The following is a 27,378-nucleotide window of genomic DNA, read 5'->3' as shown; positions in this document are numbered from 1 at the left end:
TAATTAAATTAAAATGAGGTCATTAGGTGGGTCCTAATCCAATTGAATGCTATCCTTATAAGAAGAGAAAACTTGGACATGGAGAGAGGGAAGATGATATGAAGACAAAGGAAGAAAATGGCCATTTACAAGCTAAGAATAGAGATCCTTGGAAGAGATCCTTCCCTCATGGCCCTCAGAAGAAACCAACCCTCCCAACATCTTCTTATACTTCTAACATCCAGAACTGTAAGAAAATAAATTTATGTTGGCTAAGCCACCCAGCATGTGGCATTTTGTACTGATAGCTCTAGCAAACTAATATATCATATAAGGTGAGGTTATGTTTCTAGGGAAACATCTGTATTTTAATGTGATGACCTTTATTTATCTTTTGACATCTTATAAGCAGATCCTGGTTCCTCAAAGACATTTTAGTAGATCTGCCATAGTTTAAATGGTACAGTGGAAAGACTGCTTCAAGGAACCAGAAGCCTGGGTTCATTCATTCATTCATTCAGCAAATATTTAATGAGTTCTTGCTATGTGCAAGGCATCCTAAGGCAATATGCATACAGTAGTGAAATAGTCCTTCTCACCTGTTTCTTCGTTTACTGTCTGTGTATCCTTGTGCAAGTCACTTAGGCTTTCTGGGCCTCGTTTTGTATTTTGAACTATGAGGTTGAAATGGTTATTACCAAGGTATTCCTAGGACTGGAAAAACATAATTCTAACATTCAGTTTGTCCAACTGTATGGGAGAGCAAGACCCTAGCAGGAAAAAGAAACAATAAGAACGGGGACACACATAAATGGCAACAGTTTTATGCGTATAGCAAAAACCAATTATCCCTCCCATCACTCCATACTCCAAACAGTACATGCTGAAACAACAATGATGGTAGATAGACACCAAGGCCTGCTGAGGTCAGTTCTCCCATCCCTATAGCCCCTGAGTTAATGCTCCTCTGAGACCCATGCAGACAGTCACAGATGCTGCCTACCCCTCACACAATTGGTTTCTAGAGTTGTTTTTCCTTCCTTGTTTCCACATACTTTACATTCTACAATAATAAAACAGAGCCAACCCAGACTTGGGGCTTCACCTTGACACCTTCACTTCTTGGCGGTGCCTGACAGTGTAGCGCCTTCAGGTCTTTGTCAAAGAGTCTGAGTAATCATTTCGTCTCTCATCGGAACATGCCACATGGCAAAACTGAACTTCTAAAAGCAACTCAAATAATGCCTCACCCCAGCTTCTACCTTAAACTAAAAGAAAGCAGGAAAAAGAATTAAATGATGGTAATCATCAGAGCCTAGTTTAACTTCAAAGATCTTGTCTTTCTAGCCAATCAGACCTGAAGTTCCTTCTATTTATCTCCCAAATTCCTCCCCAGAGTGTTTTCCTATCATCTAGGGCTTACTCACTGAGCGAAAAGACCCTAAACCTATCTCATTTTCTATGATTCTAGTACTATTAAAAATCATTGACCCTCTAATTTATGAACTTCACATATACATTTAATTACTCCCATTTGTTTCAGAGGAGAAAATGAAGTCCTAGAACTTGGTTCCACTCAAAATAAAAGTCAGTGGCCATTAGTTAAGTATGAACCCATCTCTGCTCTATCTTCTGCACTAATTATACATTGCTAGTATTTTCATTCAGTCCTAGTAATTAGTCTGCTCAGCAAGTATACTGGTATCGTAAGCCTCTGAAGATTGTGATCTATGTAATAAGCACATTTCCCTTCTTAGTTAAGAGCTGACAGTCAACAGGGCACCTGGATGGCATGGCTCAGCGGTTAAACTCTGCTTTCAGCTCAGGACGTGATCCTGGAGTTCAGGGATAGAGTCCCACATTGGGCTCCCTGAGGGGAGCCTGCTTCTCCCTCTGCCTATGTCTCTTCTCTCTCTCTCTCTCTCTCTCTCTCTCTCTCTCTCTCTCTCTCTCTCATAAATAAATAAAATCTTTTTTAAAAAAAGAGCTGACAGTCACATACAACAACCTAAAATTAATGTAAAGCATAGATTTCTGAGTAGGTCATAATTTTCCAAACCCTCTGGACTTCCACGGCAAGCACTCAAGTTACAAAAACTTAAAAATTTAATTTCTATTTGTCATCACTCCCCTTTAAAAGAAAAAAATGAGTGTGGTATTTTCTGCAAGATAAAGGCTAAGATCTTCAATTTGGAATTTAAAGCCCTCCACACTCTAGAGGTAATATATCTTTTAATCATGGCCCCCTCAATATCTCTTGAACCAAGCATGTTGTTAAAAGCACACTAGTCTATGTTGTCATCAGGACACCTTATGATTGTCCTTCCTTCAAAAGCTTACTGGCATAATTTATCTCTTTGGAATGCCTCCCTCCCTAACTACCTGGACACTTTCTAATTAGTTTAATAGACCCAGATTTAGTCCCACCTCTTCCTTTGAGTCTTCCCTAATCATTCAGACACATATTCACTGAGATTCCATGATAGCTATTATCTTTACTACTTACTCGTTAATTGATTACAATATTCTGCCTTAGTTGGCTCTATACTTGCTTCGTCTTCCAACTAGATAGTAAAGACCTTGAAAACAAAGACTACACTTTGGATTTCTTTATTTTGTATATTCTTTCCAGGATAAACAATAAGCAATAGAACTCTATGAAATTCTATTGAAATATGTGGAGTGTCTCACTAGAAAAATATAAATTCTCAATAATTTCATCTAGGATTTCAAAAGTTCCTAGTCCCTATGAAGCTAAGGAGTTGTGAGAATATGATGCATAATATAGAAATTCAATTAATATTTGTCACATGAATTACTATAACCCTTATAGTTCTTTTAGTCCAAGGTTTCTACTACCTACCTAACATATCATCCTTCCCTCTGAATACTGAAGCCCTAAGTCCCTTTTTGTATTTTGAAAATTCCTCAAAGTTGAACATTGCTTAATGTTCACAAAGAGGAGGAAGAAGTTTGGGTGGGGTTATGGACACAAAGCAGGATTCTATAAAGTAGAAGAGACTTAGGCAGGTATAAATTTTGATGGGAAAAAAAAAACAAATAGAGACTGCAGCATAGAAAAGAGAGGGAATTATCAACATACATGATTTCCTGAGAAGACAGGAAAACCAGGATCCAGAGAGGAAGAGAGATTAGGCTTAGATGGATGCCTTTTCTAATGTAACAAAAAGAAACCATGCATGTAAATAGGTGCCAGTAAGTTTGTAGTTTGGTGGAAGAAAGTTAAGGGATTCTCCTCTGATGACTTTTATTTTCTTTATGAAGTAAACAGGCAGGACTATCTTCTGAGAGTAAGGGGCTGGGGAGGTTGTCAGATAACCAAAGGAAGTAGAGATGATTTAAAATAACTTTTGTAAAAAAAAAATGAAAAAATAACTGTTGTAAGGGCACCTGGGTGGCTCAGGGGTTGAGAGTCTGCCTTCAACTCAGGGTGTGATCCCAGGGTCCTGGGATCAAGTTCCCCATCCCTGTGGGGAGCCTGTTTCTCCCTTTCCTGTGTCTCTGCCTCTCTCTCTGTGTCTCTCATGAATAAATAATAATGTTTTTTAAAAATTAAAATAAAATAAGACAAAATAAAACAACTGTATTACAAAGCTAGTGATCAAAACAATTTAGAACTGGCACAAAAATAGGCACATAGATCAATGGAACAGAATAGAAAATCTTGATATAAAGCCACAAATATACGGTCAATTAATCTTTGACAAATCAGGAAAGAATAGCCAATGGGAAAAAGACAGTCTCCTCAACAAACAGTGTTGGGATAATTGGACAACATGCAAAAGAATGAAACTGTATCACTTTCTTACACCACACACAAAAACAAATTCAAAATGGATTAAAAACCTAAACATGAGACCTGAAACCATAAGAATCCTAGAAAAGAACACAGGCAGTAGCTTCTTTGACATTAGCCATAGCAACTTCTTTCTAGATACACCTCCTCAGGCAAGGGAAACAAAACAAAACAAAAATAAACTGTTGGGATTACATCAAAATAAAAAGCTACAGAGCAAAGGAAACAATCAACAAAACTAAAAGGCACTGGTAGATCTTTGCAAATGACATATCCTATAAAGAGCTAATATCCAAAAATACATAAAGAATTTCTAAAACTCAACAACCCAAAACAAATAATCCAATTTAAAAATGGGTAGAAGAGATGAACAGACATTTCCCCAAAGAAAACATATAGATGGCCAAAAGATACATGAAAAGATACTCAACATCACTCATCAGAGAAATGCAAATCAAAACTACAATGAGTTATTACCACACACATGTCAGAATGGCTGAAATCAACAACAGAAAACAGTAAGTATTGGTGAGACTAGAGAAAGAGGAACACTGTTGATGGGAAAACTGTACAGTGGTTCCTCAAAAAGTTAAAAGTAGAACTACCCTAAGATCCAGTAATCTTTGAACCCCAGTCCCATTCCTCAGAGAAAGATTCTTTTTTAAAAATTTGATGTTCTTCTCCTGGCATAACCTCTGGTAGTAAAATTTATCCGTTTAAAATGACATATCCATGATGAGAAGGGGGGATTTAAATCACTTATACAGCCTCTCTTCTCCACCCTCTTTCTCAGTTTTTAATATTTCATCATTCTAATCTGCAATTACCATTCTAATTCAAAATAATAGAATTATTTTTTCTTTTTCCATCAACTTTTGATAGTACCACTCCCACTTTTACATTTCCAACCACAACCAAATATACCGTGCTTTGTACATACACTTGGAAACCAGTAAATGTCTACATTGCTATGTTAAAGCACTTAGGCACAGAAGCAAGATTGCCTAAGAGCAAAAAATGAATCTACCACTTAATAGCTTTGTAGCCTTGGGCAAAACACTTGACCTTTATTTTCCTTATCCTTGGTGCTCTGAAATTTCCAAGGATACATCTAGGTGAACATTTTGTTTGAACATTTTAAAATCTGAAATCTCTAGGAATCTTAATTTGATAAATTAATCTTTTATCTCCCTGCTCCTATTAGTAGGCTCTACTAAGTTGATTATGTAGGTTTCTTACTTTTTCTCTCACCTCTTACATTTCTCTTTTTGCTTTATATTCTAAAATTTTATTATCCAAAGAGGTAGCCACTAGGTAAATATGGCTATTTGCATTTAAGTTTAAATTAATACATATTATTTTTGTATATATTTTTTATTGGAGTTCAATGTGCCAACATATAGCATAACACCCAGTGTTCATCCCATCAAGTGCCCCCCTCAGTGGCCATCACCCAGTTACCCCAACCCCCCGCCCACCTCCCTTTCCACCACCCCTTGTTCGTTTCCCAGACTTAGGTGTCTCTCATGTTCTTTCACCCTCACTGATATTTCCCACTCATTTTCTCTCCTTTCCCCTTTATTCCCTTTCACTATTTTTTATAATTCCCAAATGAATGAAACCATATGTTTGTCCTTCTCCGATTGACTTACTTCACTCAGCATAATACCCTCCAGTTCCATCCACGTCGAAGAAAATGGTGGGTATTTGTCGTTTCTAATGGCTGAGTAATATTCCATCGTATACATAAACCACATCTCCTTTTCCATTCATCTTTCAATGGACACCGAGGCTCCTTCCACAGTTTGGCTATTGTGGACACTGCTGCTAGAAACATTGGGGTGCAGGTGTCCTGCGTTTCACTGCATCTGTATCTTTGGGGGTAAATCTCCAGCAGCGCAATTGCTGGGTCTTAGGGCAGGTCTATTTTTAACTCTTTGAGGAACCTCCACACAGTTTTCCGGAGTGGCTGCACCAGTTCACATTCCCACCAACAGTGCAAGAGGGTTCCCTTTTCTCCACCTCCTCTCCAACATTTGTTGTTCCCTGCCTTGTTAACTTTCCCCATTCTCACTGGTGTGAGGTGGTATCTCATTGTGGTTTTGATTTGTATTTCCCTGATGGCAAGTGATGAGGAGCATTTTCTCATGTGCTTGTTGGCGGTGTCTATGTCTTCCTCTGTGAAATTTCTGTTCATGTCTTTTGGCCATTTCATGATTGGATTGTTTGTTTCTTTGGTGTTGAGTTTATAAGTTATTTATAGATCTTGGATACTAGCCTTTTATCTGATATGTCATTTGCAAATATTTTTTCCCATTCTGTAGGTTGTCTTTTAGTTTTCTTGACAGTTTCTCTTGCTGTGCATAAGCTTTTAATCTTGATGAAGTCCCAATAGTTCATTTTTGCTTTTGTTTCCCTTGCCTTCATAGATGTATCTTGCAAGAAGTTGCTGTGGCCAAGATAAAAAGCGTGTTGCCCACACTCTAGGATTTTGATAGATTCTTGTCTCACATTTAGATCTTTCATCCATTTTGAGTTTATCTTTGTATATGTTGTAATAGAATGGTCTAGTTTCATTCTTCTGCATGTGGCTGTCCAATTTCTCCAGTGCCATTTATTTGAAGAGACTGTCCTTTTTCCAGTGGATAGTCTTTCCTGCTTTGTCGAATATTAGTTGACCATAGAGTTGAGGGCCCATTTCTGTATTCTCTATTCTGTTCCATTGATCAATGTGTTTGTTTTTGTGCCAGTACCACACTGTCTTGATGATCACAGCTTAGTAGTGCAACCTGAAATCTGGCATTGTGATGTCCCTGACTCTGGTTTTCTTTTTCAGTATTCCCCTATTTGGGGTCTTTTCTGATTCCACACAAATCTTATGATGATTTGTTCCAAGTCTCTGAAGAAAGTCCATGGTATTTTGTTAGGGATTGTATTAAATGCGCAAATTGCCTGGGTAGCATTGGCATTCCATGCTCATGGATTGGAAGAACTAATATTGTGAAAATTAATACATGTTAAATAAAATTTAAAATTTAGTTTCTCAGTCACTTTAGCCACATTTCAAACCACATATATAGCTAGTGGCTATCACATTGGACAGTGCAAATATCTAAAGTTCTATTGGAAAATGCTCTTCTAAAGGATTTTGTCAATATTGTGAGATATTTTAAAATTCTAATTGTTTTTTATTTATTTCATTTCATGTTTGTATTTAATTTCATCTAAAAATACCATTTTATTTTCTGATTTTTGTTCTTTGATTATTCTTTTGGAGCATCCTAGTCTTGCCTCAATTAATCTCTTGGGAGTATATTAATTAGATGTTTCTTTTTAATTTTTCTTCTACTTCCTGAATTATATCTATTTCCTCTGGGACCAAGAGGAAATTTGTCTGTTTGTCTTACTCTTTTTTTTCATGCTGCTGATTTATTAATATACCTGAATATTCTTGGTTGCTCTTTTACATCAATTAAAAGATCTGAGTTTCTTTTGATTTGTATAAATATGTCTGTTTTCACACCAACTCTCTTACTTGTGGCAGGCTGAAGGAGAAACCTGTCAATTTGCAGAGAAATGGGTGTCTGGCTGCAGATCTGCCTTTTCCCACCCTCAACTAATGTCATATGGAGAGGGTTTTCATGGAGCATTAATATCTACACTAGATGCTCTAGCTTTCAGTCCATCCATTAATCAACAAATATGACAGAGCACCTACTATAGTCCAGATACTTATACAGCTTCTGAGGATAATATGGAAAATAAGATACAGAGTTCTGCCTTCAAGGAGTTTACATTTAACATTTTTAGGACTTTTGTTCAATTTCTTTAGGAAAGAGTCATTTGGGGTTTTGCTAGAAAGGTTAGGCAATATAGCATATGCCCAGATGTCTATGTTCTATGCTCTAAAGTGGAGGAGGAAAACAAATAAATAAATAAATAAATAAATAAATAAATAAATAAATAAATAAATAAAGTGGAGGAGGGATATGGGAATGGCCAGTAAAACAGAAGTTCCTCTCATAAACTTTCCATTACTTTCCCTATTTAAAGCCCAACTTTCTACTCCCACCTCCATCATACCTGCTAATTCTGAGTCCAGAGTTTCTCCAGGTTTTGAAGGCTGAACCTACTCTCATCTCTGTCCCTCCTTCATAACACATTCTGGGCTGTGCCTGTCTCCATTTGTTTATATTATGAACATTCAAGCATCCACTTTTCAACTTCCATAAATTTCCTGAATCTAAGCTATAATTCTCCAGTTCTGCTTATAATTCTGGTACATTTATTTCTTGTATATTTTTATTTTAGAGGATTCCTGGAAAGACAAAAGAATATACATTTGCTCAGTCTACCATCATCTTGAACACTTTTATAATAAGAAAAAAGATAACAAAATTATAAATAAAAACTGAAGTCTTCTTCTTTGCTTGCTACATTTTCCAGTATTACAGAGAACCATTAAAAATTGCTGTGTTAGCAGGACACCTGAATGGCTCCCTCAGTTGGGTGTAGGACTCTTGATTTCAGCTCAGGTCATGATCTCTGGTCATGAGATCCAGTCCCACATCTAGGCTTCACACTCAGGCTTTCCACTCAGGGTAGAACCAGTGTGTCCCTTTCTCTCCTTCTCTGCCCCTCCCCTGCCCACACATGGCTATCTCATAAATAAATAAATCTTTTTTAAAACTGCTTTATTAAAAAAATAAAATAAAACTGCTTTATTAGCCATCTTTTCCGAAGTAGCCTTCATATGGGTTTTATTTGGAGCCTTCACTGAAGACTTCAGGTGTGCCCTTTGAAAAGCAATAGACTTTCAAACATAGTTCTTTATTATTTATTTGTTTGTTTATTTGAGAAAGAGACAGACAGAGAGAGAGAGATAGCCCACATGTGAGCAGGGAGCGACAGAGGGAGAAAGAGAGAGAATCTCAAATAAGCTCCACTCTAAGCTGGGGCTGCATTCCATGAGATCATGACCAACCTAAAATCAAAGGTCCAGCACTTAACACACTGAGCCACCCAGGCACCTCAGATATAGTTCTTTATTAATCAATTTCTTTTCACTGTGTCTCTCTCCCTTTCTTCACTGTCCCTGCACAAAATTAGAAGGGAGAGGACATCATGAAGGGACTATTAGAGATCTCTTTTCGGAAGAAGAAAGGACAACCAGGTCTTTTTTTCAGTAATAGTAGAATTGTTTATGGTTTATTATATAGCAATCTAAATAACTTTTTTAAACAAAAAAGTATTCTTACCCTCTCCTCCCAATTCTCTCTTGCCTCTGCCAGACCTTGAGTCATTACCCACCCAGAAGTATAAGTATTAATTAAAGTCTTAAGTAAGCTCTGAAAAAATAGGAATGCCTATAAAAGGGCTGAGGAGACAGCCCTTACATTGTTCAAGATCCAAACCTGGATGAGCACTGGGTGTTATTCTGTATGTTGGCAAATTGAACACCAATAAAAAAATAAATTTATTATAAAAAAATAAATAAAAAATAAAAATATAGATATTTAGGGTTGGAAGAGTTCTGTGCTCTTCACTGTAAGCCACTCCAGCCTTGCCTCCTGCTGTAACAGGACTTCCCTATAACCCAGCCAATGGATTGTGATTCAGCCTCTACTTGACAGTTCCAGTGACAGGGATCTTGTTAACCTTAGGACCAGTCTACATCATTGTCAGACAACATTGCTCCTTAAAGAGTTCTTAGCAAAAACTAAAGACTTCTTTTTAGAAATTATCAATCACTGATTCTAGCTCTATTCTCTGGCTTTACACAGAATAAGGAATTCAACATAATGGAGATACCATGAGCTCAGAGATATATTCTTGAGGCATTTCAATTCTAAATCCAGGTTTGTCATTTATTGGGCACATGGCCATAGGCAAGTTACTTAACAGCTAAGAGCATTAACTTCCTTATCTGCTAAAAGAGGATAATAAGTACTTAAAAGGTCTATGAGGATTAAGTAAGAAAGTAAGACAGCCCATGTAAAGTACCTGGTGTGTCTTAGGTGTTCAATGAATTTAAGTTCCTTTCTCTTCCCATCCCATTCCTCATCCCCGTGAAAACCCTTCAAACATTTTAAAACAGCTGTTATGCTCCCCTTTCTTTCCAATCCAGCCTTGATGTTAATGTTTCCTTCAACCATTTCTCATGAAACTGGCCTGTGACCTCCAGAGCAGGGATACAGAACTTACTCAACTTTAAACACCACAGTGCCTGGCATAATGGCTGAGAAATAGTTGGTACTCAGGAGATGTTGATTGATCAGAATTAAGATGATCTTCACATGCCAATCCCAATTCTCAGAAAGAGGTTTCTGTCTTTTAGGACAATGTTGAGAAATTTCTTTACAGGTGGAAACCTATCAACATGGATTTCCCTACTGCCTCCCTCAAAAAAAATTCAGTTCCCTTGTACTTGCTTTGATTATCAGGAAGATCAGGAAAAGGTTTTGCTCAATAGTGATGCTGTCCTTAGCCTCAGACTTATAAAATTACCTCCATCTCCACCCCTCCATTCTCTTGGTATTTGCCTTTTACACTTGTTTTCATGGGTCTATTTCTTACATCCTTTTACAAGCAGGCAAGAATAGGGACTCCCAGGTGGCTCAGTGGTTGAGTGTCTGACTTTGGCTCAGGTCATGATCCCAGAGTTCAGGGATCGATTCCCTGCTTCTCCCTCTGCCTATGTCTCTGTTTCTCTCTGTGAGTCTCTCATTAAAAAAAAAAAAAAGTCTTTTAAAAAAATGCAGGCAAGAATGTTTTCAAACATACTCTATATCTTTTTAAATATCTAATAAAACAACAAATCTAATTCTCCTGCTAATTAAATATTCTCTCTGAAGAGGGATCCAGATCCAGAAGGTAATAAAAACATTTACCAGTTTATCATCTCAGTCTCTCCTCCACTTGTGCTCAGATTGGTGGTTTCTAGGTCTCTCTTTTCCTTTCATAAAAGGACACAGGACTATGGATGCCCATTTCTAAGCTCCTTGAATTATAAAAGCACCTTTAAAGAGCAGATATCAATCATTTTTTTTAAATGGTATATCCTAGGTAAGTAAGCAAAGTTCTGCACACCCAGCAAGATTTTTTTTTCTAACTCTGCCTCTGGGCAAGGAGAGTAGAGCATTGAAACACCTGAATTAACTGGTATCTCCACTCTTGTCACATGGCTCAGTGGGGCCTCTATTTTTAAACACATGATTGACACCCATCTGTCCAGCTAGGTCAAATACAGTCCATCCTGTGGGCAGAGGGAGGAATCAGATGACTTCTGAGGTCCCTGACAGCCCTATGATTTGTCAAACAGAAATGTAATTGTGTTCTCAGCTTAAAAAAAAAAAGCCAACACCACTCCAAAGATCCTTCAAAACTATAAGTCAGTGAATGAAACAAAATATCCCCTCTCCTTCCTTTGGATGAGTCTAAAGGCAAGACTTAACTGAAGCTGCCTAAAGAAGGAAATAAAAATAAGAGAAGCTGACAGCAGACAAGGAGGGGAGAACTGGGTTTGGTGGTGATGAATCAGAGCATTACACCCGGAAGGTGTCTCCTTCCTAACTGTGCAATTAGGAACTCAATAAAAGGTTTGAACGCCTGCTGTCAGCTCACAGCCTGCTGCACATTTTATTCTTCTTGCTCTCATTCGTGAACAAGGTAAGTCTCATAGGCTATATGCTTGAGCATACTTGGGATCTCAGTTGCTGCTCTGCTTATATGTGAGATTGTGTAAGAATTCCAGAGGAGACATATCTCAAGTCTAATCGAGCACCATTACTGCCACTAAACTGGGAGCTCCAGCCCCCCAGATGCATTCTTTGCTTTGGAACTACTTTGAGCATTGTCTTTTTAAAAAATATATAAACTGTATGACATAGGCATGAATAGTATTTAACAAGATCTGGGACCCGGGACTCAGAGCTATATTAAAATGAAAATACAGAGTCATTTAAGTGATGGTTAATGACTGAGGCGTCAGGATTCTATTTGTTTTTCCAGTGAGTTCACTAAGCCATGTCTTCTTGGTAAAAACATGTTGCTTCAGTCTGCATAGGGGTTGATATTTTTGGCATTACTTCTCTTTCCTCTAGAAGCTTTATTAACTTTAAAAATTATACTTTCCTAAGCAGAGGAGTTATGCCAAGCCAAGGTAGGAGGAATATAGGTGGACACTCTCAGTTAATGCTGGAAGGGTTGGTCCCATTCTGTCGACATCATTTGCACATTTCAGTACTTCTATTTGTATTCTTTTTCCACTTCTTTTTGCAATATAGCTTTCTCTGAACACATGTCATTGTTTTCCACAGAGTGGGATGAAGTGTTGCTTCTAATATCTACCTGTGCCAGATCTGATCTCACCACATTATCTGGTACAAAACTAATCATTGAAATTCTGATACAAAAAAAAAGAAATTCTGATACAAGATATTAATAGATAGAGATAAACAGAATAGAGTATATGATGCCAGTAGAACTGTGGGAGGGACAGAAAAAAAGGATAACCTCAGTATCTCCTTCCTGAAAAAAAATGAACTTTGTTCTTTCTCACAGTTTCCTGAGTTGGGAAAGATGCCTCAGCTCCTGAGAGATGTCCTCTGTATAATCAAGACATTCCACAAGTATGCCCAGGAGGATGGTAACAAGGCAACACTGACCTGCACAGACCTGAAACAGCTCATTCAGGGCGAGTTTGGGGACATTCTTCAGGTGTGGTATTCACAGAGCTCTGGAAATTCTCCCCCACTTACCCTTTCTCCATAATCTATGCAAGATATGCATAGATGATCCCTGCCTATTTTACATTTGGCTACCAATTCTCAGCACTCACTGATTTTGAACAATTTTTTCCAATCTCAGCTCCCTACTGCGTGCAATTGCTTAATCAATCTTATAGAGGAAAATGAGGTTTTCCTCCCTGGGGCTATGCTTCAGCAAAGTAGGTTCTGAAAGGAGTCATGAGCCAGTATACATCTAAATGCAACTCAGAGTGATGTAAAAGTTCCTTCTTAGCATAGCTCCCTGATGAAAAATGGTATCCAGAATCAACAAACTCATACTGTTTGGGTAAATTCTCACTAGTTCTTGAGGAATAATGTTTTTTATAAAAAAAAAAAGGATTCTTGGGAGACATGCAGATACTATGGGTGCTTGACTTCATATAAATAGGCTGATTTCTCACTGTGTTTTCATGCAGCCATGTGCCATTCATACTGTGGAGAAAAACTTGAACCTTCTGAATATTGACAACAGCACCATCAGTTTTGATGAATTTGTTCTTGCAATCTTCAACCTTTTGAACCTCTGCTATCTTGATATACAATCCTTACTAAAATCAGAACCAAGACAAGTGTCTAAACCAGAGGAGAAGCCAGATGATCTAGATCTTCAAGTGACCAGAAGCACTGGCCAGCAGACAGAACAAACTCCACCAACTCAAGACAGAGTGGTACCTCCTTCAGGAATGACATCATCAGCTCAGCTCAACTTCATGGGAAGGGGAGCAGTTGGATACAATGGGGCTGAAAACACCAAAACTTACAATCTGCCAGTAGAAGCATCCGGGCGCAATGACCCTGAGAACCAACACCCAGAAGGAGATCAATGGAGCCAGGATGTGGCCCAAGATGTATCAGCAACAAGAGACTATGGAGTTCAACTTGAGACAAATAAGCTAACAGCAGATTCAGAACAGATTGACAGTCCCACAAAGCAGGAGGGACAGGAAAAGGAGAGTCCCAGGGAAAGAGATAAACCAGTCAGGGAACAAAGTGACACGAAGAAAAGGGATCGATTTGGAGAACAAGAAGGGAACCTGAGACTCCAAAGTTCTCCACCAGGAAAAACAACAAAGAGGCCTTCCAAAGATCAGAAAGTTGCAACAGAAAATGATGTTAAGGAACATTCTAAAACACAAGAACTGTCGCTGACAGGAAAATATGAGCCCAGTTCAGAGCATACCAATCTGCCAGAACAAGCTACTGCCCAGAAACCATTGCAGACAGAGAAACTAACTGATCCTGACGATGATGGTAGTACATTTGAGACCCAAGGACAAGGAGAGGATGCCGATAGGACACCACCTGAAACAAAGAATCTAGCTGAATCTGGGGATGACAGTAGAGCATCTGAGACCCAAGAACCACCAGCACAAGAAAAAAAACATGAAACAAAGGACCTGCTTGTCCAAGGTGATATCAGAAATGTTTCAGAAATACCTGATGTTCAAGTTATAAGGAAGAAGAGGAGAAGCCCTGAGGCCCATGTAACAGCAGGGCAGAAAGAAAATGAGAGAAAAATTCAGCTACCAACCCTGGAAGACCAATCACAGGATGGGAAGTATCAGGAACTCCAAGAGTCATCAAAAGAAAGGGATGCTGTAGAAGATTCTAAAACACAAGTGTCAAGCTCAGAAGGAGAACAGAATCATTCTGAAATTGAAAGAGCAGTCACCCCAGGAGGAGAGGCAAGACATGCTGAGGAAGGCATAGCAGAAGCACGTATGAGCAGCAAAAATGCCCCTGCAGCAGAAGGGACACCAGGAGCAAGAGAAAGAACACAAGACTTAGCACCACTCAAGAACCAGTCTGGAGAAGAAAATGAGAATGTCACCAAGACTCATGACAAGCCAGTCAAGGAGGATGTTGGTTATCTGGGAGAGGATCCTGAGGCCACAATCACACAAAATAATGAGAGTTCTTGGGAAATTCCCAATAGCCTTACTCCAGAGGATGGTGACAACAGCTCAGAGACAACTGATCTGCCTGTGCAAGGAGATTCCCAGAATAAAGTAGACCCTCTTAGAGAGTCTATGGAAAGAAGTCACAATAATAACCCAGACACTAAGAAACAGGTAGCACTGGGTGAGGAAAGCAGAACTCAGGAGGCAGTGGTGCTGGAAGTCAGAGGAGAAGATAAGCTCACCGAGGAATCAGAATGGGCTGCCAGAGAAGAGTACAGGAGTCAGGGCTTAGGGACCAAAGGCCAAGGTCCAGCTGTGCACCCTGATGGACATCCAGAAGCACAGGAGTCCATAGCAAGAGGAGAAAACAGAAAGTCCCTTGAGACAGAGATCCCAGGTACACTGGAGGCAGATGTCACTGACCAGTCTTCCATAAGACAGCTTTCAGCAAAGGAAGACAGCAGAAAAAAATTAAAGGCCCAGAGCCCAAGTACCAAAGGAGAGGAAAGTAGAGCACAGGAGACCCAGGAGGCTCCAGTAAAAAATCTGGGTGATGACAATTCAGCCTCCCCCAAAACACACTTTGAAAGAGAGGAACCTGCAACATTAGAGGAGGATGAAGGCCCCAAATATTTGGCAGAAGCCAATGACCAACAAAATCCAGCCAAGAAAGGATATGATGTTGCAGTCCCCCAGTCAAGCCTTGTAGAGAAGATGCAGACGGACCAAGAATCTGGTTCTGTGGAGAGAAGTACAATCTATTCCAGTCCTCTGTACCAGTACCTGCAAGAGAAGATACTGCAACAAATGGATATGACCCCAGTGGAGCGGCAAAATCAAGCTCTGTCAGCTAGAGCGTCAAGCCCAGAGCTCCTCAACAACCAGTCAAGTGCATCCCTCACCAGTGAGGGCTCAGATTGTCCCATCATCTTCAGTGACAGCCAAGCATTACAATATTACAACTGGGAACATCTGCCTGATGCAGATCCTTCTGATGCACAGCAAACATCAGCTCCCCAAGCCTCAGATATGCAGGGCCACCCTCAGGAAAAGAAATCAGTACTACAAAGGGAGGCAAGCACCAAAAAGCAGTGAATCATTATGATCCCAGAAGAAATTCCAAGGAACTTCATACATCTCAACATGTCCCAGACTTCTTCCCTCCCAATCACCCTCAATGCTCACATGCACACATTGAGAAGCAAATTAATAATTCTTTAAATTCCTTTCCTAGATCTCTACAAAAGCAAATAAAAGTATTCAGCAGTGGGAGATGCCACCAAAGAAATATCACAACAAAAATCCTACCATATGATGGTACTTCCAAGTACCAAAATGGATTTCCTCATGAGACAGTTTTTCACAATTTACCTGTCACTAGGAATAGAAAAAAATCCTTTCATATCTTTAACATATGTCGATTTCTTCAATTGCTTTGTTGGCTTTTTATAATGTGGCTATAGTGAGTATGAGACTCTGCAATACCACCCCCATAAAATAAAATTAATTCATATATGCCGATTATTCTGCTTCATGACATTTCCTAACAGAGTTCAAGTTTATCCTAAAATTTTATCCTTCAAGACAATCTCAGATATCACCATAACATAAAATAATTATGACTTTCTAGCACCCAATCAGAGTAGATTCATGACTCTTTGTTAATGTCCAGGTGCAACTAAATTATGCCACAGATTCATTCATTCATTCCTTTAAATCCCACTCCTTACACAGTGTTTTCAAAGCTTCTGGCTCAAATAAGCAAGAATAATTTCAGAAATAAGTCCTGATACATAAGGAAAGTTAAATGTCACCATTATTTGTTCACTGAGTTTATTATCTTCTTCCAAGAAGATGCAAAGGACAAGAGTTTTCTATTTCTTTTCCATTTTCTGGTCAAGAAAAGCTTGGCTAGGCTAAGCAATAAGATGTCAGGGACCTTGGAGTCCACCTCACACCCCAGTTCATTCAGCTACACCCCTTCCTCATTGTGAACATGATTGAGGGAAGTATTAAATTTCTATAATTATTGGCCCAAGTGTTTTTAAAGGCACCCTATTCAGACGGAACAAATGCTTCACATGTAATCATGCTGAGCCCCGTAATAAGGATAATAACTGGGATTTGTAAAGAGCTTTTCCCCAGATGAGTTTAAAACACACCACAATACAGCATTTCCTTGAGCCACACAATAGCCCAGGGACGCACCCAAGACATGATGACCACCTGATTTGACGGCTATGACACAGAGAAATTTCATAAGTTGTCTGAGGTTGCACAGCAGGCAGAGTTGGAATGGGCACTGGGTTAGCCGCCCCCAGCAGTGACTTCTTCAATCACGAACCTTCTCCCACAGAGAACTCAATGCCTTTAAATGACCTCATAGCCTCCTGTAATCTGAACATGACTGTGGACATTCCTGAGAGTTCACTGCTGAGGGGCCAAGGCCACACCACCAGAAGGCTGTCATAGAAGAAGCTGTGGCGATGTGACACCATTTGGCCATGGACTCCAGGTCAGAAACTATCCTCTGTATGATGGCAGTGTGGGTGGTATAAGTGGGAAAACCACCAGCTCTGATACAAAACAGACCATGGTTGAAGCCCAGTCACCCTGCTATGTGACTATGGCAGGCTCTCCATCTTTGGGGGCGACAGAGTAGATGCTCAGTAAATGTCACTTTCCCTTCTGATAGCAAGAACATGAGATATCAATTTCCAGGGTGCTCTGCTTTTATCTTCCCTGATGGGAAAGAATAAATTTTAGACAAAAGGATAAAAGAGAAGACCAAAATGGAGATTTCAGATATTCTGAATGGGGTGGCAATGCAGGGGGGAGGGCTGGAAGACACAAAAGGCAAGAAGAGGCACAGAAAGAAAGGACAACAAAAAACAGAGATTGAAATATTAAGTGGAGGGGAAGACAAAAGGAAGGATGAAAAGAGATCATCAGAAAATGAGAGAGACCCAGGGAACTAGACAAGCGAAACACAGAAGAGGTCAGCAGATCTTTAATCACACACAAAACCCTGAGGCAGCCAGTCTGGCTGCCAAAGCCTGGTTTACCAAGAGGGTGGGAAGACATTTACGCAAAGACAATTCTCAAAAGAAAAGTTTTCAAAGCAAGAATTATAGTTATTTGTATTACTGTTAATGAATCATCCCAACAATGGCACTACTGGCTGCAGGGAACTTATTCATCAGGCCACTGCCCCTGAGGCACCCAGAGCTCTGGCTTCTCCTGGGTCACGGGAGTCAGGCCTCCCTCTTGTTCCTCCAGAAATGGGGGAAACACTTCAGCCAGTGTCTGGGGACCCTCTTAATACGGGCACAACAGTTTCCTACACAAATTCAAAAACAGTGGGATGTAATTGAGTCACATATATAGAATATCTCTTTTCAGAAGCCATTTTTATTTTCTTTTGTTTAATAAATAATATACTTAGGGCATTCCCTGAAATTAATTGCCCACAGCCATGGAGATGTTCAGGGGAGAAACTGGGTAGAATTGACATTTTGTGTTTTTGTTACAAACTTTGGGAAAAAATTCCAGATGTCTTTATCACACACAATCTTAGAAATCATATAAGAGACTCAAAAACAAGCAAACAAACCAAATTAGAGGTAAAAAGATTTGGGACCCAGGTCTGTGATTCACTATGTTTCACGATCACCTCTTATGGCCTTGGTGTTTCTTTCTATGACAGGGATGAAAGTATTTGCTCATAGAGCTATTCTCAAAGTCAGTATAACTAACAGAAAAGGAACTATAGTGTTCCCCAGAAAATAAATTCACCATTATTCATTTTAATTAATTTTATAGTTCTTATCAGCTTGCCATTTCCACAAGGCTATTACAAGTTTCTCTGATACAGTTTACTTTATAGCCATTAATGAGATTATAGGACTAGCTATCTCTAAGAGAAGACTACAAACTTCTGCAATAAAGATGAGTGGAAATTATTTTTATTGTCATATAAGATTCTGTGAGAGTACAGCCACCTATACATAATTCCTTTGAAACTAAGGAACAACATATGAACTAGTGAAATTGAAAATGGCTTTTGCGTCATTATCTCAGGGTCTTGAGATTGAGCCCCACGTGGGGCTCTGTGCTGCAGGTTGAGTCTGCTTGAGATTCTCCCTCTCCCTCTGCCCCTCCCCTTTCTTTCTCTTAAAAAAGAAAGAAAGGAAAGAAAGAAAGAAAGAAAGAAAGAAAGAAAGAAAGAAAGAAGAAAGGAAGGAAGGAAGGAAGGAAGGAAGGAAGGAAGGAAGGAAGGAAGGAAGGAAGGAAGGAAGAGGTCTTTAATAATAATGAAAAAAAAAACACTTCTGGGACACGTGGGTGGCTCAGTCAGTTAAGCATCTGATTTCTACTCAGGTCATGATCCCAGGATCCCGGAATGGAGCCCCACATCAGGCTCCCGTCTCAGCAGGGAGTCGGCTTCTCCCTCTCTCTCTCTCAATCTCTGTATCTCAAATAAATAAATAAAACATTAAAAAAAAAAACTTCCTTTCTAGGCTCATAATAGTGAAAGAGAATAGAACCAAATAGAAATGGTCCCGCTGGTGAAACTTTACAAAAATCAGTGAAATTTCAACAGAACACCAACTCTGCAGCCCACAGATCCTCTCCTGGGTCCATGTTTTTGCTGTTAGAAAATCATTATCTCTACCGCAGTGCTAGCATCTTATACTTGTATAGCAGATAGACAAAAGGAGAGGGGTCATGAGGGGCAGAGCCACCAGCATGGGGAACAAGATGGCATGAGAGCAAGCATGTAATGTAACTGGATTATTAGTCCAACATACCCAACCATGTGCTATCATAAATAGAAAGACCTTATTTGGGACCAAAATGGCACAGATCAAGAACCAATGTATTTTACTTTCAAGAATTGAGGCCACTCTTGGCTCACCAGATTTTTCTTGAGAGTATTTCAGCATTCTGTCAGCACACTCTGGTGGTGTTATAGCCTTACAGTGGGTGTAAGGGACACCTGTCCCTCAGAGGTCAAGCTGTGGACAGAAAGCAATAGGAACGACACTCAAAGAAACACAGAGATTAAAGGCTTGCTGGAGAAGAAACAGGTGGAATGGAGTTTGGTTGGCAATGAATCAGTCCATTAGATACCAAGGGAGTTGTCTACAAAAGATGTCTGGCAAAAGGGTGCAATTAAAACTCCTATATAAGCACCAGGATCCCCAAATCAGTATTCTACAAGCTCTCAGCCTAAGTCCTCCATTTCTCTTGGCAACCTAGGTAAGTCCTTCAAGAAAAATTCTTTTTCTCTTTTAATACCTATTTCTCTTTCATAGTACTCTTACACAGACAATTAGATTGTGCAGATTGTGTAATTTTGCCTTTCTGGATAATTCTATGACTTTCCCAACCATGACATGTTCTTATTCGAATGAGAGAAGCAAAATCTTAGTGGACTTCACCCTAAAGCTAATATTTTCAGAATCCTCTATTGTCTTCAAGAAAGGAAACATCTGAAGAAAGGTTCCTGTTTTAGTCTCTAGCCATTGGATGTCCATTATTGAATGGCACTGTGTAATTCTGTATCTCCTCCTCCATGCTTTGAGTTCCTTGAGGAAACGAATGGTTTCTTATTCATTCACATTCCCAGAGTACAATACTACACTGGCACAAAATAAATAGTTAGCAAGTGCTTGTTGAATCAGTTCGTTTATTACTTTTGCCATCACAGCATTCTCTACCTGCAAAGGATTTCAGAGGCCAGGTGGCCAGTGGTTCTCAAAGCTGCAACAGAATCAGCCAGGAGCTTTTTAAATCCAGAGCCCAGGGTCCCACCACAGATATACTAAATGACTATCTCTGGAGGTGGGACTTGGAGTCTTTTTCTCTAAAGATCCCCTGGTGATTCTAAACTACAGCAAGGCTTGGGAACCACAGACCTAATCCAACATACCACTCAAATTAGGAATCATTCATTTGTTCATGCATCCATCCATCAAACATTTTTTGAACTTTTACTATATTCTAGGCACTAGGAAAAATATAAAAATAGATAGGACATGGTCCTGGACTTTGCAGAACAATTTTTAAAAGTGTAAAATAAGAAAAAGTAATTCATATACAACGTGACATGTAATAACAGCAGTAAGTACAAAGGAAAAGATAATCTTACGGAGATGATTCTCTAGGCCTGCTCTTTACTTCTTAAGCCAGGTAGTCTAGTACAGACAACCTTTGGAAACCCTTCCATCAGCACATCTACAGAGGACACTTCAGATGTGGAAGGAGAGGCCATGCTATCTTCATTCCAGATGACTTCAGGGCTACAAAGCCAAGGGGGCCTGTTTAGTTTCCGTCCTCTTCTTTTTGGGAATTATAGTAAGAACATTATCATTGGAAATGAAAGATGAAGTAAAAATGCCAAATTTCACAATTTATGCAAGCCAGTTAGACATCTGGCATTATAGATAGGTCACATTTTTACACTGCTATCTGCCTCCAAGAAATGAAGAAAGAAGAGATTTTAACAAATCAGGAATATAAAACTTAAGTATTCTTTGTCACATCCCAGGTATACTCTAGTTGGCAAAACAAGATGCCTCACTGTCTTCTGAGGAGCATCACCAGTATCACTAATGTTTTCCACAAGCATGTGAAGAGTGATGGACACTGTCAGAGGTTGACCAGAACAGAACTTAAGAAACTTTTCCAACAAGAGTTTGGAAATGCTCTGGAGGTAAGAAGAACAATCACTCTCATTGCCCATGTACTCTGCTCCTTGGGACTGTCTTCTTGGTTCCAGTGACACTACTCTCTCCTGCTTGTCCTCCGACCTCTCTGCTATATCTTCTCAGGATTATTTCCAGTTCCTCTTTCTCTGCCTTGTCACTTAAGGGCTGATGTTCTCTGGGATTCCCTTCTCACTCTGTGTGCTCCCCCTGGTAATTCTTCTAACTGTCTCTGCTTCAACCATTCTCTGGATACTGTGCCTTTCAGTCGATTCACCAGTCAGGATCTCTCTCCTAAGCTTCAGACACCTTAAATAGCCCACGGATAGTGTAGCCCAAACTCAAACTTTGCAGAACTCTACCTTCAAATCTTGTTCTCCTTCTACATTCCATATCTCAGCAAATACAGCAGTATCACCCACTCACTTGTCTAATCCAAGAATCTGAACACTAGCCTTGACAGCTCCATCTCTGACCTATTCTATCACATCTAATTCAATCACCAAGACCTGTTATACTGACTTCTAAATAAATCTCTCTCAGACCTGTCCACTTCTCCCCTTAACTGCTGCTCATGCACTGGTTCAGGCCACTAGTATCTCTACCTCAATTGCTGCAAGGGTGTTCTAATTAGTTTCCCCACCTCTCTTCTTGCCTCTCCCTATTGCCATCACCTAGTACCTGTTACCTAACTACAGCCAAAGTGATTGGGTTTAGGTGTTTGTTTCACTTACTCCCATCTCACCCCATGGAACACAGTGTGTAGTAACTGCCTGTTTACTTGTCTGTAAAGGGAGCAACCATGACTGCCATGTTTTCCTTTGTATTTCTAGCACCTGGCACCATTCTGGCACACATTTATCCATTCACTCATTCAACCAATATTTACTTAGCATTGGTTAAATACAAAGTATATTTCAAGGCTCTGGGGGGAAGATTTTTTTTTAATTTTTTTTTAATTTTTATTTATTTATGATAGTAAACAGAGAGACAGAGACAGAGAGAGAGAGGCAGAGACACAGGCAGAGGGAGAAGCAGGCTCCATGCACCAGGAGCCCGACGTGGGATTCGATCCTGGGTCTCCAGGATCGTGCCCTGGGCCAAAGGCAGGCGCTAAACCGCTGCGCCACCCAGGGATCCCCTGGGGGGAAGATTAATGAGCAAAATAGACATGTTCTTGCCTTCAAAATGTTTACAGACAATAAATAATCATAAAACGATTAGCTAAAAACAATGATAAATGTTATGTTTTAAGGGGGAGTGAGAGAAGGTGCTTTGAGGAAGTGACGTTTAAGTTAAGACTTGAAGAAAAAAAATAAATTAAGACTTGAAGGATGTGTAGAAGTTGGCAGGGCAAAGACTGAGAAGAGAGTTCCAGAGAAGAAGAGTATAAAAAGTCCCTAAGTCAAGAAATAGCTTCATATGTTCAAAGAACTGGAAGAGAAGGCAAATGTGGCTTGAGGTGGCAGGAGACGAAGGTGGTGAATGGGGCTGGGACTGAATAATGAAGAGCTTTGTCGACCATGTTAAGGAATTGAAAATTTTCCCCAAACATAACAGAAGGCCATTAAAAAATTGAGTGGAGGGGCAGCTCGGGTGGCTCAGTGGTTTAGCACCACCTTCAGCCCAGGGCAGGATCCTGAAGACCCCGGGGGGGGGGGGGGGGGGGGTGGAGTCCCACATCAGGCTCCCTGCATGGAGCCTGCTTCTCCCTCTGCCTGTGTCTCTGTCTCTCTCTCTCTCTCTCTCTCTCTCTCTCTCTCTCCCCACCCCCATCTCTCACGAATAAATTAAAAAATCTTTTTAAAAAATTAAGTGGAGGAATAACAAGACCTAATTTACAATTTAAGTCATTTGACCTCTGGGTGGAGAATAGATTGTACGGGGGCAAAAGAAGAAACCAATAGACCTATGAGAAGGCTACTACAACAGTGCAGGCAAAGATGATGATAGGTTAGATTGGGATCCAAGCAATGAGAAAGAAAATGAATAGATGAGCTGATAATTACATTTTGGAGGTAGAAACTGAAGGCTTTGTGGTCAACTGGATTGGAAGGTAAATGAGGAAATATCAAAGACAGCTACCAAGCTTCTGACTTGAAAATTTGGAAAGGATAATGGTGCCATTTACTAAGATGGGGGGGGCTGATGAGAAGTAGACATGGGGGGAAACTCATGAATTCTGAATTGGATATTGAACTCTAAAACTGGAAGGTGAAATTCTTTTATTTGTGATATATCACAGAGGATGTTACCAAAGCAGTTGAGTATATCGATATGGAACTCAGAAGAGAGATCTGGTCCAAAGACAGAAATTTAATTATCATTTTCTGATTTAAAGCTACAAGAATAGGGGAAGTGGGTGCTTCCTGCTGGGCTGCTGGCGGCTCCACTTCCGTCTGCTTCCTGGCGGGAAGCTCCTTCCCCACAGGACATCAATGCAAGCCTGAATAAGAAAAACAATTTCTTCTTCCTAAGCCAGGGCATATCAGTTATATAGAAATACCACTTTGGGAAACAGTCTCCAGGAGAGCCTTGAGCTCATACAGTCTCAACAGATCACCCCCCAACTTGCCCTTCAAGTTCTACTTCAGTTTGATAAAGCTATAAATTCAGCATTGGCGCAGAGCGTTAGAAACAGAGTCAATTTCAGGGGCTCTCTAAATACATACAGATTCTGCGATAACGTGTGGATTTTGTATTAAACGATGTTGAATTCAGAGAGGTGACAGAACTTATTAAAGTGGATAAAGAGGGATCCCTGGGTGGCGCAGCGGTTTGGCGCCTGCCTTTGGCCCAGGGTGCGATCCTGGAGACCCGGGATCGAATCCCATGTCGGGCTCCCGGTGCATGGAGCCTGCTTCTCCCTCTGCCTGTGTCTCTGCCTCTCTCTCTCTCTCTCTCTCTCTCTGTGTGTGTGTGTGTGTGTGTGTGTGAGACTATCGCAAATAAATAAAATTTTTTAAAAAAATAAAAAAATAAAGTGGATAAAGTGAAAATTGTAACCTGTGATGGTAAAAATACTGCCTCCAATACTACAGAATGAATAGGGGAAAAAAATCGCTTTTTTATGCCATCTTCTGTTATTATTCATCGAGTTTTTGAAGAGAAGCATAGAAGAGACTTTTTTTTTATTTATTCTAGCATCGCAGAAATGACTACACTGTGCTATATATACTACCAGAATTCCAGTAGAAAGAAGCTTATAACTGTAGCCTCTTGCATTACCTTTTCAGCATGAAGAAACAGTTTTTTTTATTTATTTATGATAGTCAGAGAGAGAGAGAGAGAGAGAGAGAGAGAGAGAGAGGCAGAGACACAGGCAGAGGGAGAAGCAGGCTCCATGCACCGGGAGCCCGACGTGGGATTCGATCCCGGGTCTCCAGGATCCCGCCCTGGGCCAAAGGCAGGCACTAAACCGCTGCGCCACCCAGGGATCCCAAGAAACAGTTTTTTTAATGACAAACATTGTTGCCTTCCTAAGAACATTCTAGAATAAACTCATTTTAAAACTCCAAAAAAAAATTTAATAAAGCTGCAAGAATAGGTGATATCCTCTTTTCATGCCTCGCGCACAGCCATGTCTCGTGGTCCCAAGAAACATCTGAAGCATGTAGCAGCTCCAAAGCATTGGATGCTGGATAAACTCACCGGTGTGTTTGCCCCTCGCCCATCTACTGACCCCCATAAGCTGAGAGAATGTCTTCCTCTCATCATTTTCCTAAGGAACAGACTTAAGTATGCCCTAACAGGAGATGAAGTAAAGAAGATCTGTATGGAGCATTTTATTAAGATTGATGGCAAGGTCCAAACTGCTGGTTTTATGGATGTCATCAGCTTTGACAAGACTGGGGAGAATTTCTGTCTAATCGATGACACCAAGTGTTGCTTTGCTGTTCATCAGATTACACCTGAGGAGACCAAGTATAAGTTGTACAAAGTAAGAAAGATCTTTGTGGGAACGAAAGGAATCCCTCACCTGCTGACTCATGATGCTCATGCCATCCACTATCCTGGCACCTGGGAAGAATTGGTGTGACCACCAACCAAGAGAGACACGCTGGTTCTTTTGATGTAGTTCATGTGAAAGATGCCAATGGCAACAGCTTCAGCACCCAATTCTCCATAACATTGGGGTTGGGGGGCCCACCCCTTTCCCCCAAACAGGTAAAAAAATTCCCTTGTATCTTTTGACTCCCCCCAAACTTAACTACTAATAGCCTACTGTTGACCAAAGCTTTCCCGATAAACAGCTGATTAACTTGTATTTTGTATGTTGTATGTATTATGTTCTTAAAATCATACCTTTAAAAACATTTTTTTGGTATTTTTAGGCTATGCACTTTGAGTTTTTCAAATTTTCACAAATTTCCAAAACATTTTCCAATAACATATTGAAAAAAATCCATATATAACTTGGCCCATGTAATTCAAACCTGTGTTTCTCAAGGGTCAACTGTACTTGCCCTCCAGAGTTGGCTGTGATCACATACAGAACGATAGATACTGAAATGAACTACCGATTCATTTCTCTTTTTTTTATTTTTTTATTGGAGTTCAATTTGCCGACATATAGCATAACACCCAGTGCTCATCCCATCAAGTGCCCTCCTCAGTGCCCATCACCCAGTCACACACACACACACACACACACCCGCCCACCTCCCTTTCTACCACCCCTTGTTCCTTTCCCAGAGTTAGGAGTCTCTCATGTTACAGATTCATTTCATGTGTAGTGGATACTCTCCTTCACATCCAGGAGATTTTGCAGATGAAAGCCACATTCTAAGACCTATTTATTGACATTAAAACAATTTCGAGATTCAGATGTATCTTAAAATTGAAATGCATATGTAGCACAGTGCTTTCTCTGCGCCCCCCCAAAAATGCTGCTTTTTCATCAATGGTTCCTCTTACAATCCACAGTGTCATAGAATAATGGAAGTGAAACACCACCTATCCAGAAAGCATCTGGATTTAAGAATTGTGTAGCACTCTCTGCTCTACAACCCTAGGTGCTGCTGAACATAAGGGGAGGATCCCCTGTCCAGTTGATGTTCCAAGAAAGAACAGAAGATGTTGACTACTCACTGTCAGCCCAGGGCCAGGACAGCAAAGCGAGGCGTCTCCATTTCCTCTTGCGTAATTTTCCATGGGCCCGCCGGGGACATTGCAGGCAGTCACCACAAGGTGGCGCACAAGCACCAGGCGTGAAGTTCCATCCGGCCGCTGCAGGGATGTGGGCCTTTGTTTTTTCGTTTTTTGTTTTTTTTATATCACTTTTGTACTCTACTTTATTGCACTTATTAGTTTTTCATAAACACATTGCTGCAATTATTAGGGAGGCTGACAACTGCCCCCCTTCCCCTGCCTCTCCCCCGCCCCGCTATGTGATTAGTTTTTAGAATTATTTTTGAATTTTTTTATTGGAGTTGGATTTCCCAACATACAGTGGTCCTTTGTGATGACCGTTTGGGAGCATCTAACTGGCTATGCTGTGGCTGATCCTACTGAGCCAGGTGAAGACGAAGACTCCGTGGAGCAGCTGGAGGATTTGGGCAGCATGAACAGGGAAAGAAGTGAGGAGTCACTCATTAGAGTAACAATATCTATTGAAAAATAGTGAAAGGGAATAAAGGGGAAAGGAGAAAAAAATGAGTGGGAAATATCAGAAAGGGAGCCAGAACATGAGAGACTCCTAACTCTGGGAAACGTACTAGGGGGGGTGGAAGAGGAAGTGGGTGGGGGGTGGGGGTGACTGGGTGACGGGCACTGAGGGGGCACTTGATGGGATGAGCACTGGGTGTTATTCTATATGTTGGCAAATTGAACACCAATAAAAAATAAATTCATCCAAAGCCAACTATACTTTAAATGTCACCACCCAGAGCAGCCCAGGTGGCTCAGCCATTCAGTGCCACATTCAGCCCAGGGTGTGATCCTGGAAACCCAGGATGGAGTCCTACGTTAGGCTCCCTGCATGGAGCCTGCTTCTCCCTCTGCCTGTGTCTCTGCCTCTCTCTCTCTCTGTGTGTGTGTTTCTCATGAATAAATAAATAAAATCTTTAAAATAAATAAATAAATAAATAAATAAATAAATAAATAAATAAATAAATAAATAAATTTCACCACCCAGAAGAGGCCCCATGGCAGCCACCCTGCAGAAAAACATAGGAAGAAAG

General features: G+C 40.2%; 1 protein-coding gene and 1 pseudogene across 1 annotated transcript; both read left to right on the top strand.

Annotated features, from left to right (window-relative positions):
- Nucleotides 1-11,408: 11,408 nt before the first annotated feature.
- TCHHL1 (trichohyalin like 1) lies at nt 11,409-16,008 on the top strand. Its single transcript, XM_055312664.1, has 3 exons — nt 11,409-11,464; nt 12,359-12,514; nt 13,002-16,008. Exons 2-3 carry the CDS (start codon nt 12,377-12,379, stop codon nt 15,579-15,581), a joined length of 2,718 nt encoding a protein of 905 aa, XP_055168639.1. The 5' UTR covers nt 11,409-11,464; nt 12,359-12,376; the 3' UTR covers nt 15,582-16,008.
- Nucleotides 16,009-19,712: 3,704 nt separating this feature from the next.
- Nucleotides 19,713-26,292, top strand: LOC129501499 (40S ribosomal protein S4, X isoform-like; annotated as a pseudogene).
- The last annotated feature ends 1,086 nt before the right edge of the window (nt 26,293-27,378 follow it).

This window comes from Nyctereutes procyonoides, unplaced genomic scaffold (genome assembly GCF_905146905.1).
Source record: "Nyctereutes procyonoides isolate TBG_1078 unplaced genomic scaffold, NYPRO_anot_genome, whole genome shotgun sequence".
NCBI lineage: Eukaryota > Metazoa > Chordata > Mammalia > Carnivora > Canidae > Nyctereutes > Nyctereutes procyonoides.
The sequence above is the reverse complement of the archived record's forward strand: the minus strand, read 5'-3'. Positions and strand labels throughout refer to the sequence as shown.